Raw genomic sequence first — 18,690 nt, forward strand, 5'->3', positions numbered from 1 at the left:
ACTTAGCAGCTGAACAACAACAAGACCCTGTATAGGATTGTGGTGAATGGACTGTGTGAATAGAATTGATAATACATTATTTTTTCTGTACATGTTTATGTTTAAAGAACTGTTTTATATAGCAGTTAATAAAAGTCATTTGTGTGTTTTACATGTAGGAGCAGAACTAAGTTATTAATAGTGTCCTGATAATTGTCCCACTAGTAAAGCATGGCTAGTGTTGTTGTAGCCTGACCATGTTACGTTAGCTTTTGCCTGTAGTTATTTCTCATATTTAGGGGGATACCACTGATTTGTGATATGACCAAGGTATGTCCAGGAGTCTCATAACACCTCCCTCAATTCTGAACAGTTTTCTCACTCTTGAAACCTTAGGTTGCTGAGTTGCCTGTCCTTTGTCCTCCTTTTCACAGTGATACATACCTCTGACGGTATAACTACTTGTGTGGTGAAGTGAGTACCTCACAGCCCCTGCACGATCATGGGTGGTAGCCAGCTGTGGACGCTGTTAGCACCTGGACACCTGGCAAAGGGGACATTTGTCCAGTGCTTCCATGCACCCAGGACCCCCTTGAGGTTGGCCAGAGGCTGTGCCCCTCCTATACCAGGCACCCTCCAGCCCCAAGCATTGCTTGCGGCCATATTTCAGCATGTGCTCCAGGCCCTCCTTCTGCCTTTCGTGCCCTGGGCACCGCCTTACACTAGAACAAGTCGGGGAGGCATGGCCAGCGCCCTGTCAGTGCTGCTGGCTTAACCATACCCAAACCTTACTGTTTGGTATAGCGTTTTCCTGAAGATTGTTAAGACTACTCAAAGTTTAAATAACAAGGTAAGAAGTACTGCTCTGATACTAAAAGAAAAAAAGTGTTAGTCGCTCAGTTGTGTTCCATTCTTTGTGACCCCATGGACTGTAGCCTGCCAGGCTTCTCTGTCCGTGGGATTCTTCTCCAGGCAAGAATACTGGAGTAGGTAGATAGCTATTCCCTTCTCCAGGGGATCTTCCTGACCCAGGGATCAAACCCAGGTCCGCTGCATTGCAGGCAGATTCTTTACCACTAAGCCACCAGGAAGCTATGATACTAAAGATATTCCTATTTTTAAGTTCCCCCTCCCTACCTTTTTTTTTTTCCTGCAGGGTACCTGTGTACAGTTTAAAGTGTTTGTTGCTAATGATGATAGCCAACGTTCTACAGTCTCGTCTCATTATTTAGTATCAATCAAAATATACCTTAACCACAAAGAAGTCAAATTAGGACCAAAATTCTAAATCCCAAACCTTTTGGATCAAAATAAACCCATCTCAGTACGACTAAAATTGGCTACTTAAAAGAGTACATTCAGCTGCCCTAAAGATAAAAATGAAAAAAAAAAAAAGCCTTTCGTGCCCAGCTGCCTGCCTACCTACATTCCTTTCGTTTTGATTCTGATCATCTGTTCTCTCCCTTCGTTGCCTAATATCACACTGGAGAACTGACTCATCAGAGCCTCCCAAATGAAGAGCGAGAGCTGAAATGTCATTCCCACCTTTCCAGGCAAAATTTCATTTCCCCTAATGTTCTTATCGCCTCCAACATCGTTTATATTTGCAGCAGGCTTTGCAGGCACTCTCCTTGGCTGTTTGCATTCATGCTTATTTCTAGAGGTAGTGTTATGGCTTGGGAGGAATAATGAAGATGTGATTTTTTTCTTTCTCTTGCCATAGCATAGAATTCTTTTCTGCTGTTTCTGTTACTGACATTCAAATGGAGATGTGAACGTCAGAAACCTGAGAAGCAGGAGTGCTGGTTTTCTTATGGAAACCAGGGTTCAGGTTAATGTGACTGTAGGCCCAGTTGAGAACAGCTTCAGTTTTTATCTAGATTGATACCCAGGAGACACAGGACCCTTGGCCTGTGCCATGTGGACCCCTCAGGAGCCCACCCATCTCACTCCCTGTCTGTCGTTTTCAGCCTGTTTCTGACCATTACCCACCCTGTGACAGACTCTTTTGGGTCCACTGGTTAATACAGTCTTTCATCTTCATTTTTAAGGTGATTGATGTGACAGGAGGTATTCACAGGTGAGAGCAATCTCAGATGCCATGGTAGTAAAGTTGTCTTTTTTCCAGTTGCAAGAGAAGAGGCCCTTAAAACAAGCTGCTCTGCCCTTTGTTTATGGCAGTATAATCCATGCCATGTGCTGGGTCACTTTCATTTGTCAAGATGTACCAAAAGCTTTGGAGGTGGCCTAGAAAAAAATACCTGTAGCCAAGTTAAAAGGTAGTTTTCCTCAGGACCATCTCTGACCTCAGTAACACTGTTACATGCTGACACTGATTGGGATCAAAACATTCCCCCAGGGAATCCCTTTTTTAAAAATTAATCAAGTGGTTGGTTTAAATAACCAAAAGGAAGAAACAGTGCCGTTTATAAAGGAATTGGTTATTTTCCCACCTTATAAAGCCAGCGTATGTCATTAAGGTCATACAGTACACAACAGAAGCTGAGGTGGCCTCTGCTTATAAGAAGCAGTATATAGAGACTAAAGAATGTTATAGAATAAAGCATGATGCTACCAACACATTCTTTTTCACAGGACCAATATCCCTCAGCCTTAGCTATAAGAAACACAGACAAGGAGCCAGAAGTTTGGTGAGTTTGGTCTGGTTTGTTAATGCCGTCAAGAGGAAGATAGGTGATGCATTTTCCTGATCTACATCCAGTGCTGGCAAAGTTATCTTATCAGATTTCCAGGTTTACAGCTAAGAATTAGTGGTGGGAAAAGGGTTAGGAAGAGGGAGAAAGAGCTGACAGCCTTGGAGAGTAAGAAGAGACAGGAAAACTAAAACACAGACTTAGATAAACATAAAAATCTGGCACAATTTACAAAAATTCCCTAAAAAAATTACACATGGACAATGTCACTTAATGAGTATCTGTTCGTTGTGTTATGAAGACGTCAGTAATCTTGATTACCTGAGTGCTGACCTGTGCGGATGTCTAAGAGCGTTTGCTGTATACTACAGGGCATCTCAGGCATAAGCCGTTCTCTTTTGTAACCTTGTGTGTGCCTGAGCGCCTTGTGAACCACTCAGGCCTCCTTTCTTCCAGATTCCAGCCTAGCTCTCTCTTCGCATACTCCGAAGCAGAAAGAACCTCCAAGATGCAACTTTTGACCTTTTAATTATTGTATTTTGAATGTCCATTTCTGATTAAATCATTCTGAGACTGGTAGTCAGAATACAACGATATCTGGTAAGCAGAATTATCTGCAGGTGTCAGTGCCCTGGAGCTTCGTCTGCAGGCGTAACTCGGGCCCTGTTTCTGTGGTGCCAGATAGACAGAACAACTGGAAATCATACAACTATTCTAAGTTGTACAGTTTGTACAATTGACTTGTTAAAGGTATCTTTTTTTGAGTCAGTAAAATATGTGATATAAACATCACTGCTAATGTAAATCTGCATATAAATAAAACATTCAGATAAAGCTCAAATGTAACACAATCACCCTTTTTAAAAGAAAGTGTGCATCGCTTTTTCTTTAATGCACTTTACACTGTTACAGTAGTGATATGATTATAATGCCATCCAGGAAAGAGACTTGCTTTCAAGTACAGCAGCCCTTCTTTGAATCTCTGACCAGTTCCAGTTCCTATTCCCCACTTTTTCTAAACTTCATTTGCTTCATGACTGAACTTACTTCCTAACACAACAGCAGCTAAACCGTCAAGTATGAACTCCCTTAGCCTGCTGGGTCCCGGGCTTCCACCACTCCTGCCCTGCACAGCCATCCTCTCCCCCTTACGCTTGGCCCTCCCACCTGGGGGAAGGGGGAGAGTCCGTTTGCTCTTACTCAGAGCTAGTCCCTCTGCCCTGGTCCCATCTCCGCTGGGTGCCCTCAGGAAACTTACTCCAGGAGCTACCGCCTCTGTCTCCATCCCTTCCGCTCTTCCGCTCCCACCTCACTCCCAGACCTGTTCCTCTGCTTCTGGTCCCCCTGTTAATGCCATCTGCCCTCATCAGCAGGCCCCAAAGCCTAAGGCTTGGCCCCCTCCCTTGCCTGTGACTCAGTCCGTTACCAAGTCCTACTGACCCTGCCTCCTTGCGCTCAGTCAACACTGCCTGAGTTCAGGTGCACATCATCCAGTACCTGAACCACTGCTGTAGCAGCCTGCCTGGTCTGTCTTTCTCCAGCCTTGATCCCTTGATTGTGTCACTTTCCTTAAAAATCTTCAGTGGCCCTGCATTGCTGACTGAACAAAGTATACGTTTGCAGGTATGGGAGAGGCCCCATCTTGCCCCTCTCCACTGCTGCCACCCCACCCACACTGAACTGCCTCACAATCCTCTAAACATCCTATTGTTACGCTCCTGGTGTGTCTCTGATTTCCTTGGAGCAGCCTTTCCTAATTCATCCTCTGACACACACAACCCCATTTAAGCCTGATTCTGCTCACCCGGAAGCCTCAACTCATTCATCTTAACCAAGCAACGCCCCTCCCCAGCTGCCCTTATACTTTGCAGACACTTTCAGAAGAGGCTTTTCATGTTATATTTAGCAGGAGAAACCTATGGTGAATTCCTTGAGCCAGTATTTTAAAAAATTTTTGTATATGTCATCACTTAATGTTTGTAAATGAATAAAAATGATTAATTCATGAATGATGTCCATTTGTTTTGATAACCTTTAGGAGGATCAAAGAGACACCGAGACTACAACAAGTACAGGCCAGTGTCATGGAGTCAGGAAAGTAAAAAAGTTTAAGAAACAACAAGTTGTAGATAACAAAAATTCGAAAGGAAATTCATTTAAATCCTGCTACACAAATACTAGTTTAGCAAGCTTCTGGTGCTTCAAGCCCTACTTCTAGAACCATTTCCTTGAGAGCTATGTAACCTGCCTTACAAGTAGTTTAAGAAAACAAAATTAAAACCACCACCACCACTAAAACCAGCCCCAGGTGGCAAGATGCCTTTATAAAAACCTTGTCCGAGAAGGAACTGAATCAAGAACAATTTCCTAAGGATTGCTTTCTGAGACGCGTGTATGCTCCCGATTAGAGAACATTGGGCCACTGGGACAGTGAGACTGTTTCTTCAGCATACGTGATATGAAGAGATGTCACAAGGCTTTCAGAAGGCCACGTTCACCACTGCTTTGTGAAGGCAACGCAGGGAATTGGTTCTATAACATCTCAGTACACAGCGCTGTTTGCCAAGAGCCCTTCTTTGTTCCCGTGATTTATACACCAGTGGAATTTAAACACCTTTTATCATGAATAACGGCAGGTACAAAACCGGGACTTCTCCACTCTTCTAGTCCAGTTTATTAACCTTACCAAGTTAAGTGAAACTGGATTATCCCAAGATTGCCTCCAAAAATAACTTCACAGTTCTATAGATATTTTGTGATTATATAACTTTTAAAATATGAGTCAGTGCTATCTGTTTCACTCATTTGCCTCAGATTAAAAGCAAGATTGCATACTTTATCCAGTTTTAATCACTCAGAGGAACATAGGAAAAAACAAAGACATCAGACACTATCTGGATGTTAATCTTGAGCTCAGCTTCAGGAACTCCAGGAAATGCTTTCAGTTTGCAGGCTCTGAACATCATTAACAACCCAGAAGCAACTGTGTCTGCATTCCTGACACTTCCATAAAAAAAAAATAGACAGGATTATGGCCTTTTTTTTTTTCCCCCAAAGTCAACACAAAGTTTTGTATTTGAGCTCACTTGGCAGCAACCAGAGCCACAAGTAAATACCTGCTTGGAACGAACCCTGGGTTATCCACTGTTGCCTTATATGGATATTTTGGCCAGCAGTAGTATTTTAAATTTTAATATACCATATTTCATTGATTCTACTGCATGTTTTTGTTTTTTTCATTTTAACATCTCTGAAATTGGGATGAAGCTTATAATCAGTGGCATGCCATAAGTTAATTGGTGATTTCTCTACATGGAATGTATGTATCTTATATTCAGGGTAAGTCTTATGTTCAGTGGCATCTTAAGTTTGAAGTTTGTATGTATATTTGCATCAGTCTTAAAAATCACTTACCAATGAACAAGTAAGACCTAATTAAACTTAAAACCTTTTGCATAGCAAAGGAAACCATAAACAAAATGAAGACAACATACATAAGAGGAGAAAATATCTGCGAATGAAGTGACCAACAAAGAATTTCCAAAATATACCAACAGCTCATACAGCTCTATCAAAAATAAATAATCCAATCAAGAACTAGGCAGAGGACCTAAATAGACCTTTCTGCAAAGAAGAAATACAGATAGCCAAAACGCATATGAAAAGATGCTCAACATTGCTGATTATTAGAGAAATGCAAATAAAAGCTACAGTGAGGTACCACCTCATCCGGGTGACTCACTGGCATCCTTAAAATGTCTATAAACAATAAATGCTGGAGAGGGGTTAGAGAAAAGGTGACCTTCCTATACTGTTGACGGGAATGTAAATTGGTGCAGCCACTATAAAGAATAGTATGGAGGTTCCTTAAAAATCTAAAAATAGAGCTACCATGTGACCCACCAATCCCACTCCTGGGCATATATCTGGAGAAAACCGTAATTCAAAAAGATAGAAGAATCCCAGCGTTCACTGTAGTAGTATATATACAATATCCAAGACATGGAAGCAAGTTAAATATCCATTGACAGAGGAATGGATAAAGAAGATGGTACGTGTTTATAGTGGGATACTACTCAGTCATAAAGAATGAAATAATGCCACTTGTACCAACATGGATGAACCTAGAGATTATCATATGATACCATTTATATGTGGAATCTAAAAAAAAGACACAAATGAATTTATTTCCAAAACAGAAACTCACAGACACAGAAAACAAATTTATGGTTACCAAAGGGGAGAGGGGGCCAGGGGAGAGAGAAATTAGGAGGCTGGGATTAACATGTACACACCACTATATATAAAATAGATAACCAAGAAAAAGCAAAAACGAAGCAAAAAAAAAAAACATTTGGTTTCTAAGATCGATTCAGTACATAAACAGAACAGCAGTAAAAGTGACAATATTAGCTGTAATTTCATTGTTTGCAAATCAGATTGTCACACTATGGTTTTGACTCTAGTATTACTATTGTCTACTGGAGGAAATCATATATATAAGAAATTATCTCAATTAAATGTCATTGATGCAGATCAGTAACTTCCTTGTTCCCTCTCCCTTTTCTTCTAACCTGTTTCTTGAGCACATTTTCAGCCAATATTTGCTCAGAAGTCTTAAAGTGTTAATAGTCAAGATATGTTTTCCTTTATTCTTTAATGTTCAGGATTTGGATGTATTGTTTTTTCTGTTCTACCAGTGTTTTTTCATCTGGTTTAAGCTAGAATGGCTTCTCTTTCCTATGCATAAAGTCCTATGCATTAGTGTTTGAATTCTTTGGGGGTTCCTTCCTTAGGGATAAAAGAATCTACTGCAGTAAAATTTTTATGAGCTGGGAAGATCAGTGAGTAATTACGGTGCTCAAACAGGGTTTCTGATTAACTGTAACTTCTGTAGTTTCTAAAATATATTTTCTTTGCTAACATAGTAAGTATCAAAATGGTTTTGAACCATTGGTCCTTTTTGATTATTCTGTTGTGACCAGTCGCTAAATACCACCTTCAACACCCATGGCCCCAGCTGTGATCACAGAGAACAGAAGGTGAATCAGCCGACAAAATCCTCACAGGATCCAGACAGACTTTACATCACTCCTCATCCTCCTCCTCCTCCGTGCTATAGCGTGCTTGTCTAACACCAGTGCTTGTATAACATGTAGATGAAACTGCTTACAGCTGGAGGGAACCAGTTGGAAAGTTCCACTGTAAAAACTGTTTTCAAAAGTAAGTCACAGGATATTGGCTTGATTTATCACCATTTTTAAAACAAAGAGAAAATCAAGCTCTGAAAGAAATTTTAAATGCTTAGTTCCACTCAACCAAGATTTTTGTAAATGTAACCATATTGTGTGTCTTCATACTAACTGTGACTTATGTATGAGTGCTTTGATGGGAAATAATCTCATGTATGGGCTTCCCCTGGCCACTTTGTCACTACTCTTTTTCAGGTCCATACATTCAGAGGGCCACACTGGTGTGAATACTGTGCCAACTTCATGTGGGGGCTCATTGCTCAGGGAGTGAAATGTGCAGGTAAGAGCTCTTCCCTTTTCTCTTTATTGAGGAAAACATGAAGTTATAAGGAATAACTTACGAGGATACTGGCTGTTAGGCACATAAAATGGGCTGAATCCCTATTTGCTCTTAACATACAATAGGCCATTGACATCTCAGGCATCCCCTTTGGATATTGATATTTTATCTGCCTTTAACCTTCCTGTACTTAATGAGAAGCAGTCTGGTCCATTAAAAAGAGGGAAGTCATCTTGTTCAGAAACTCTGATAAAAGGAGGTAAAAGTAAGGCAGTTAAATTTGCCTTGCCTTTGATGTTGCAGGAACTAAATTTGTGAAAATGAATTTTTTTAAAAGCAATGTACAGGGACCTATGATTGTTGCCTTAGAAACTGAATTTTAAAAAGCTTGTTAAGCTGAATTGTCCTTACTAAGTCCTTACTAAATTTTGTGAAATCAAATTGAAGCTTTAAAAACCTGTGAATTTATCTTCAAAGATGATTATCATATTTTGAAAAACCACTTAGTCACTGATACTTTGTTTTTGACATTTTGAAATCTTGAATTTGCCAAATCCTTTTTATAACATATGACCATAGTATTTTAGGTTTAAATTTAGAAACTTGTAAGATTTCCACATAAATAATCAACTCAGGGATTTATTGAAATGCTTTATGGAATAAGTGTTACTGAAATGATGTGAAATTCATTTGTATAGAACAACTATACTGAGTACTGGCCATTTACTCAACTGCTCCAAATTTTGACATAGACTTAAGAATAATTATTTGTTTCAAGTGTGTGATGTTAGGTCATAGAAGTTTCTGCTATTTAAATTTTAAAGCTAAAAAATATGTTCTTACGTATTTTTTTGCATGAAGCTTAACTCTAAATATGTATATGAAGAGTAAAGTATTTTGAAATGGTAACTGAAGTAATTGTCAAATTTAGCACTGTAAAAATCCACATTTCTTTTTTTGGCATGATTCTTAATGGAATACTTTTGTTGTCCATTATGTGCAGAAACTTCTAGAGTCTGATTTTTTTTATTTCTCAATTGCGTTTTCTTTGAATAGCAAGATAAGTATTCATTGCATGTGAGCATTCCAAGTTACCCGCTCCCCCACCCCGCCCCGGCCCCGCGCCACCTTCAGTTATGACTTGCTTAGCACCACTAAGCATGATAAGGTTCCAGGCATATGTCACTAGCCAGATCCATTCATGGACTTCCCTGCCACATGTAGGGGTAAGAATTCCCCATGCCTTGACTTTGAACTGTGCAAAGGTGTCCTTCAAGGAGAGCCTCAGCTCAGAGCCAGTCTAATTCCTCCATCATCCTAGAGGACTGACAGCCCCATTTGCAGATTTCTGCCCAGAGAATAAATGAGAACATTCTCTTTCTGGCTGGTGGTTGCCCAGAGTCATTATGAGGAAGCATCACTGGGAAGACTATGGTTGACCTTGAACTGGAGGGGACCGCAGTGGAACATAGTGGTGTAGTTACGATCAACCACGTTGTCATGGTGTTTCAAAGGCAAATGACGTACACTTTCCAAAGCACAGATCACCTGTTCAAAGAATGATGGTCTCGATAAGCCTGGTTTGCCTTTATGACATAACCTTGACTAGCTGAGACTGCAGTGGTTTTTAAACACTTTATGACTGTCACTAACTCAGAAGCTTTTCTTTTACTAGAGTGATGATGTGTATCATGTATGTTTTGAAAGAGTGAAGGCCATCTACATGAGACTTCTGAGTTAGCTATTGGCAGAAAACTAGCACCACGCATATGAATAATTTTTGGCAGTATGCTACAGTCCAAAATCATATTTGAAAGAAATGTTTTGGAATGTTTATGATAGTAATAATGTGAAGGAAAAGAAATAAAATGATTCATCCCATCCCATAGGCACTGACTTAAATAGCCTTTTCTTTTTATTGTGAGTAAAGGTCAAGAATGTAAAGAAAAGCTTATTGGTTTTATATTATATCTTGCCTTCAAAAGCATTATATTCTATGTGATTGGAACTGTATTACTGAGCTGTATAAAACAGGTCAACCCAGTTTTTAAATGTGGAAGGTTGGGATTTGAATTATTCTATGACTAATTACATTTAGATTGACAGTGAGATTCTTTCATCTAAAATGGCTCATCCTCATTTTTGAGCCATCTACTTTATTTAAAACAAAATGCAAAGAATTAATAATTTAAAGAGAGGGAGAACTATTGTAGGGTGAACATTGGCTGCCCGAAAATGTCTGCTTCCTAATCACCAGAACCTGTGCCCATGGCATAGGTCTTGCCTTTCATGGCAAAAGAGACTCTGTGACCAAGTTAAGGAATTTGAGATGGAGATGGGGAGAGTCCTGTGGATTGTCAGAATGGGCCCAATGCAGTCATAATTGCAACAGTCCCTAGAAGAGCGATGCAGTAGAGGCTGATTCAGAGAAAAGATACAAGCACAGAAGCAGAGGTCAGGAAAGAGCAAAGATGCTCTCCAGCTGGCTTTGAAGGGGGCCACGAGCCAATGAATGCAGGTGGCCTCTGGAAGCTGGAAAAGGCAAGAAAAGAAACAGATTCTTCCCTGGAGCCTCCAAAAGGAACACAGGCTAGCTGAGGCCTTGATTTCAGCCCAGTGAAACTGATTCTGTGCTTCCGACTTCTAGAACTTAGATGATACACCTGTGTTGTTTTAAACCACTGAGTTTATGGTAATTTGTTACAGCAGCAATAGTAAACTAGTACACTAGCCACTAAACATTAAAGCTGATGCTTCCAAAGAAAAATGGCTTGCTTACAAGTTGTCAGAAAAGAGATGTATTTATCTGCTTTTGACAGCTTGCTTTCTTCTGGTTTCTTTTTTTCCAAAATCCACCAAGGCAGAAGAGAGCTTGTCAGGAACTTTTAAAGAATGTTTGGCAAAAGCAACAATTTTGTATCCCACCACCCTTTTCTTTCTTTTTAAACATTATATAAAGTGTTGGGTGGTGTTCCAGTCACCAGGCTGGCAGCCAGTAGCAAGCAAGCTGTCCCTTCAGGACCGAATACTCTAGGCTTGCTCAGCAGTCCACACAGACAAGGACAACCGAGGGAACAGCAAGGGTAGGCATGGGCCTGCAGTCCCTGCAGACACGCTCTCCAAAGCCCCACAGTCGGCGTTGAACATCTCCGCAACCACAGTCTCCCTTACTCTCGCCTTCTTTAAAGTGAATAAAACGACACTGCAAGGGACCAGCTTGGGAGCACTGCTCCTCCTACTAAAACAGTTATGAGGAAAGTAAGTAGCATTCAAAAGTTAAGGGCAAAGGATCATTGTCGTTCAGATAGAATAATATTACAAGACCATTTTTCCTTTATGAAATGTAAGCTTATAGGTTAAAGTAATCTATTATTATTACATAATCACTGAGATAATCAAACATCCCTCTCATTAAAAAGACCATTATTCTACCAGCATCCCTGAATTGTTTTCATTTAGCCTGCCCAGAATATTCTAAGAAGTTAAGCCGGATGATAATTGTAAATCAGACACATCAGCTTAGTGTTTGTTATTTAGGAAAGTGACTTCATTTTTCCAGTGTATCATTGTCATTGCTGCCAACCCTCAAAAGGAAATAGCAGCAGTTTTTTCCTAATAATAAAATGTATTTATTGCTTTGTGTATAAAGCACTTAACTCTTAGCTTGGAGAAAGAGAAGTAATGTCTTTTAATTACTGCTTTGATTGTATCTAAAAAGTTACATTTGTCCTTGTAATCCAATGAGAAATTGATCAGACTTGCCTAAGACTTTCATGTAGCTCCTTTTATACATGAAAGCAATATTTTCATAAATATCCCCCAAAACAAAATATTCTTAATTTTGCTTGTGAAAATAAGGCCTTCTGATGCTTGTTAAAAATGGGCTAGTCCCACTATTCTGGGGTGGTGGTGGGGTCAACTAAGAGGCATGTTTAAAAACTTCTATTTGCAGTTATTTAAAATGGGGACACTCATAGAAAAGAATGAATAATTACCTTTCTTTTCAAAACACACATTAATATTACCCCTTAATCCTGTCAGTAGACTATAAATATCAGCTATTTATTTCAAAAAAATAGGTTTCTGTGCTTTTTAGATATAAAACACATTTTTTTGATAGAGAACTCAAGCCCAGAAAATCTGACAGTAACTTCAAGTTAGTAGTCTAACAGAAATACTTTATAAGGATAGGATATGTTTTGAATTTCTCATTCCTCCTTTCTTGTGTTTATCCTATGCTTATTAACTTGAAGAATTGGGAGGGGACAATGTGGTTTAATTGTAACATAAAAATAACCTGCCAAGCCAAGAGATGCAACAAATGAAATAATCTTTTATAGATTTTTTTTTCCATTTATAGTGTAGAGCTTCCCTGGGAGAAATGGAACTATATAGGAGTTATATGACTTTAATAAATAAGTATGAAAACCAAATAAAGTCTTAATGGCAAACTGAAATATTGATATACTGTTAGTCCCTGAAGCAGCAATTTTCAGAGCACGCTCAGAGCTGGTATATTGCACTGTGAACTTAAGGGTATAAAGATGCTTTATTTTAATGACTTTGCCCTATCCTTTGGTCCTCTGAAGGACTTCATATCCAATCCTGCCAAAAATTTGGCCTTTGAAATTTCTAAAGTTGAGCATAATATATTGTCCCATAGTTTAATCTTATTCAGATAGAAGAAAGAGTATCAGTTTAGGAAGCATTCCCATCCTCATTAAATACCTAAATCGGACCATAGTCATCACTTTATCCAGTTTTCAATGAAATACAAATAAATTAGGCATTTGCTGATGTTTAAAATGAGAGATAAAAGGAAAAAAAGTTAATATCAGACCATTAGTGCCATTCAGATATTCTGATATTCTGTGGATACATTCAGATTTTACTGTTTCCTTTCTACTGGATTTCCATTTAGAGTTTATAGTTAGGAAAGAAAGTGACAAAATAAGATATAATAGGTAGGTTTTATCACTGCTTTTTAAACGTCCTTGCCAAATCACGTATTGATACCTATATAACAGTAAAATACAGCCGTGTCTTTTAAACTTAAATATGTTCAACAAATAATAGAAGCAACACACATTATTGAATAAAAGGTTGAAAATAGCAAATGCATCTTCAGCCCTGAAAGTAATAACTCAGCATACAAGGTGTACTGCTAGTGAAAAGTGATATATATCACTGAGTGGGAAGAGCACAGACTAGGAATTAAGAAGCCAAGGTTGAAATCTCCTTTCTACCACTTTCTGGCGGAGTAACTTCTGAACAAATCCTTTAGCCTCTCTGAGCTTCACTGTCTTTGTGAAATGAAGACAGTGGGATAGGTTATTAATACCAGCCCTTTCCAGCTGGTTCTGTGACTTCTGTGCACACACTTAAAGCATTAAAGTAACTTAAAGTACCTCAGCATTATTTTTAGATAATGAAGCTCTGCCGACTTTTATACTTCTAAAATACTGTGTAAGAGTTTTTCCAGTGCTAGACGAGATGAATAAATAGGCTTTGTTTTATACCTCACAATGATAACAAAAGACCCTGCAGAATATGTATGTCAGCTATCAGAAGACTGTGAAAGTTCAGTATAAGAAGGAAGGCTGGGACTTCCCTGGTTGTCCAGTGGTTAAGCCTTCTTGCCTTCCAACGCGGGGGTGCGCAGCTTTGATCCCTGGTCAGGGAGCTAAGTTACCATGTGCCTCAGGGTCAAAAGACCAAAACATAAAAAACAGAAGCAAGATTGTAACAAATGAAAGTCTTTTTAAAATGGTCCACATTAAAAAAAAAAAAAGGCGGCTGATTAGGGACCTCAGGACTCAAAGAACTCAGAAGTCAGTTGCCTGGTGGTATTTTGGATTTTTTTTTAAACTCCTGTGTATCCCAGCCTGAGCACTAGAGACACCCACAAGTCATAAATGCCAGCAGACACAAAAAATAATACCAAGAACCGGCTCTTCCTAGGCAAAGTCCTGGGAAAAGGGCAGCTGAGCCAGATAGAAACCTTTTAGTGCATCGGTCTCCAGGTGGACACCATGGCAAGCCCACATTGCCCCCCCTCCCGCCCCTGTGGATGCTGCAGCAGAAGCCTGTGGGTAGGTACCTGTTTTCCACCCCACTCTGCAGTAACAGGGTTGTACTCCTCTCCTGTGAGTCTTCACCAACCATCCTGCAGGAAGAAAGTGGTACCCTTCCTTGGCTGAGCCTCTGGGTGGAACCCTGACTTTCATCCTCACCCTCTAGTAGAAGTAGCACCCATTCAGCCTAAATCTATGGGCAGAGCCCTGTCTCCACCCCAGACGTGCAGTAATGAGGCAGCTGAGCCCACGATCAGAACTCTGTCTTTAATACCCACCCTGCAGTTCATGGCAGCACAGTAACCTCCCCAGCCAGGTGTGGAGGCAAACCAAGACTTCTTCTCCACCCTGCCATAATGACTAGGACCTCTTTCCTGCCCAGAATGTGGGGTAGAGTCCTGCCATTTGAATAACATACAAGTTTGGTGGGCGAAATAGCACTGCAAAAGCATTACAAAGGCTTTGTAAACTAGGTTGACATTTGAAACACAGCCTATATAGTGTGCCAGGATGTGCATTCTAAATCTAAACAGGTTAGCTACCTGCTAAAATTGAAGATTTCAGTAGGGACCACACAGTCTTATAACACTCAAAATATCCAGGATGAAGTTCAAAATTATACTCATTACCAGCAACCAGGAAAATTTCAACTCAGATGAAAGAACACAGTCATAGATAGATGTTGGAATTATCTGATAAGGAAAACAGCATTCATAAAAATGTTACAAGAAGCAATTAGAAAGACTCTTGAAACAAATGAAAAATAGGAAATATCAGAAAGAAATAAAGATATAAGAAAGAATTAAGTGGACGTTTTAGAACCGAGAACTTGATGAACAAAATACCCACAGGATGGGCTTAGTAGTATTGATAGATTGGATATGTCAGAGGCAGGAATCCATGAACCTGAAAAATAGATCAGTAGAAATTATCCAACTCAAATGAGAGGGGAAAATAGATTTTAAAAAGTGAATTGAGCCTCAAAGACCTGTAGGACAGTAACAAAAGATTTTACATTTGTGTTGTTGGAATCCCAGGAGAGGATAATAAGTGGGAGGGATAAAGATATTTGAGAAATCAGTGGCTGCAACTCCCCAAATTTGGTAAAGCAGTGAGAGAAAAATGATGTAGCTGCTTGGAGGTACTTTCTGTAAATGAAATGTACTAAGAACTGTGTGGATGAGGAAGCAGCTATGACCCCAACATCCAAGTCCTTTTCAGGACCTGACATTCACATCTGACAAACAGAATTGGCCTAGAGGTCAGCCTGGCTCCCGACCCTAAGCTGATCATGACCGTGCCATTCAAGGAACCCTGGGGCACTACCTAGGAAAGGCGCCTCAGAGTTATTTTCTTCTGCTGAATAACAACAGAAATGTACAGCCTCACATTAACATAATACTAGAACCTAAGAGTAGATCCAATATTAATGGATAAATACTATTATTATTCCCATTCTATATAAGTCACAGAAAGTTGTAAGTAACTCACTCCAAAGCACGCAATTTAGATCTAGCTCTAAATTATAGAAGCTGTCCCAAAACATTAAAATGTTCAGGGGAAGTGAGGTCTTTTAAGTGGACATTTTACCACCGATTTGCCTTATGATTGAATCAGAAATCTTATTTATATCTAATACAGAATAAAGAGAAATTTAGGGTTTGGGTCCTGGACTCATTTGGACATTATTTGACTATGTAGAGCAGTGTTGGGTCATTTCTTCAGATGGCACAGTAGAGCTCCTATCCCTGGCAGCCTTTACGTACTCAAAGAAGCAGCTGCTGTTCTTTAGTGATGGTGACGTTGGGACACTATCAGCACTGCCGTGCCATCTCCGGTGCTATTCACTTCCAGTCACACACCTGCAAAGACCCAACTTCCCTCTACACCAAACATGTCGTTTCACTTCCGAGATGCTCAGAACATAGGACTTCCTCCCTAAGAGTCACCACAAGCCTTAAGTTCTTTTGTCAGATAGGCGATGTCTTCATATTTGATGAAGTAGCAATTTCATCTTTAAGCCATGGCTGATTGTCCTTGTCTCTGTTGACTGTTACTGTCGTATGTAACTCGATTGCAACTTTACCGAAGGTCACGATGATGGTCATCATCGGTACTTGTCTAACACTCTACAATATGCAGATCACCTGGACTACACTGGCTCCTTAATTCTCATAACAGTTCTGTGAGGTGAATGTTATGCTCCCCTTTCTGCCCAAACACTAAGCAAAACGGAAGCTTACCCAAGGATCACAGACAGTGGTAATGGCATTGTATGGTTTTCCAATCCATTGTGTACTAAGTCACCTCAGTCGTGTCCGACTCTTTACGACCCCATGGATTGCAGCCTGCCAGGCTCCTCAGTTCTTGGGATTCTCCAGGCAACAGTACTGAAGTGGGTTGCCATGCCCTCCTTCAGGAGATCTTACTCACCCAGAGATCAAACCTGTGTCTCTTGAATCTCCTGAATTGGCAGGAGGGTTCTTTACCACTACTGCCACCGGGGAAGCCCCTAATCCATTAAGACCTGGCTATAAACTGTGTGTACCCCACTCGAATTTGATTTATAAGAGGTCAGGGTCAAGTTTTCATGAGCTTAAAAACAAACAGGTAACATTTACCCAAAACCAGAAAGACAAAATTTAGTTAAATTATTCAGGGTCCATGTCTCCTAAGTCTAATGCCATTGTGCTCTTCTTGAAAATAAAATGTCTCAAAATGTTAACTAGAAAATATCTGGACTCTGGCATTTTAGAATGTATAACCCAATAAAATGACAGCACAGGAACAACTTCAGTAGAGGCAGTATGGTATAGGTGTTAAAGTCGTGGACATTACAGTCTTTGTAGGCTTGAGTCTTGGCTCCACAGTGTACTAAATGCTGTAGGTAAGTTACTTAACACCTGTGTGCTTGGTTTCATCACATTTATAAACGAGAAGAATAATAAAACCTGTTTTATAGAAATTTGTGAGCTTAAACAGTGTAAAGCACTTGAAATAGTGTGCTTGGCATTAGTAAGCTGTTGATGATAGCAGTAACAAATAATAACTATAGCTACTTTTAGCTATCTAGATGTATTCTATATCATTATCATACGCATATATTTAAAGAGCTATGAGTATATATAAATATGATCAGCATCATTTTAAGAGGGCCCTTGGATACTCTTTACTTTTGGGGGTTCAATTCCACCTCAGATTTGTTAAAATGCAGTTATATCCCACATTGAATATAATTTTTATGTAACTTTAAAGAAACAGATAAATTTTTAATTGGCATACTATTACTTTTTGTAGACATTTAATTGAACACTTATTAACTTTGTTCTGGGTTGGTATTCTCTTGAGATCATACAGTAAGTAAATGATGGAACAAGAGCTGGAATTCTAGTCTTCTAACTTAAAATCAAAATTTTCCAAAAGAGAGAATGCGAGGAATGTTCCCCTCACTCTGCTGGCTGAAAGCTAGTCTTTAAACCTAATTCAGGTTGAAGTGTCTTGCCAAAATAAACACTCCGGAACACTCAAAATTCTGAAAATAATAATGAATTTTTCCTTTTAAAATTCTTTAGATTGCGGTTTGAATGTTCATAAGCAGTGTTCCAAGATGGTCCCAAATGACTGTAAGCCAGACTTGAAACACGTCAAGAAGGTGTACAGCTGTGACCTGACGACACTCGTGAAAGCCCACATCACTAAGCGGCCCATGGTGGTGGACATGTGCATCAGGGAGATTGAGTCTCGAGGTGAGGCGCTTCCCGCAGGCTCAGAGCAGTCCTCACTCCCTGCACAGCCAGGCTTTCTCCTGTAAGTTTAGGGGGAATGGTTTCAGATAACAATCTGAACGTCTGAAAGCAGTTAGCAAGTAATTAACCAACATGATTTCAAGGTACACTTAACCAGTTATAAGAAATAAGCTTAAAAATATATTTATGGATGATGCTTCCAGTCTGTAAAACTTGATATGTAGATGCCAGTTCTTTTTTCAGTTTTTATACTTTTCTTAGGTCCAAAAAGCAAAGAAATAAATGCTCTGTTTAAAACAGGCCAAACAGCCAAAAACCAGAACTACGCCCTAATTAGTCTCTGCCACTTTGGAGATAATTGCTACAGGCCTATTAATATAGTTTATCTCAGTCTTCTCTTATGTAAACGAATTTATGGTATAGTAGTGGTGATGAAATTATTTCCCTTAAGACTTAGGCGTTTGATCTAGTTAGACAAAATGATGAGCCAGATTACAGATATTCAGGTGCCAGTAGGTCAGAATTAAAGAACTGTGAGTAACACGATTTTATTTTAGGAGAAAAGTATGAAGAGGTTTCTAAACATACATATTTCTGAACATATATATTTCATCATTCTTCCTGACGCATTACTTCCCCAGCCTGAAGTATGAGAAGAACTTAAAATCTGAGGAAAGGACGTTACCCCAAAGAGACTAATTAGTT

At 39.5% G+C, this 18,690-nt stretch overlaps 1 protein-coding gene across 2 annotated transcripts in view; it reads left to right on the plus strand.

Annotated features, from left to right (window-relative positions):
- CHN1 (chimerin 1) overlaps window positions 1-18,690 on the plus strand; it is a 213,048-nt gene that overhangs the window by 180,835 nt on the left and 13,523 nt on the right. For both annotated transcript variants that reach the window (XM_042243696.2, XM_027964832.3), the window contains 2 exons: window positions 8,081-8,165; window positions 17,812-17,985. In XM_042243696.2, the coding sequence (XP_042099630.1) occupies window positions 8,081-8,165; window positions 17,812-17,985 (259 nt within the window). The remainder of the gene's footprint in view (window positions 1-8,080; window positions 8,166-17,811; window positions 17,986-18,690) is intronic.

This window comes from Ovis aries, chromosome 2, assembly GCF_016772045.2.
Source record: "Ovis aries strain OAR_USU_Benz2616 breed Rambouillet chromosome 2, ARS-UI_Ramb_v3.0, whole genome shotgun sequence".
NCBI classification, from domain to species: domain Eukaryota; kingdom Metazoa; phylum Chordata; class Mammalia; order Artiodactyla; family Bovidae; genus Ovis; species Ovis aries.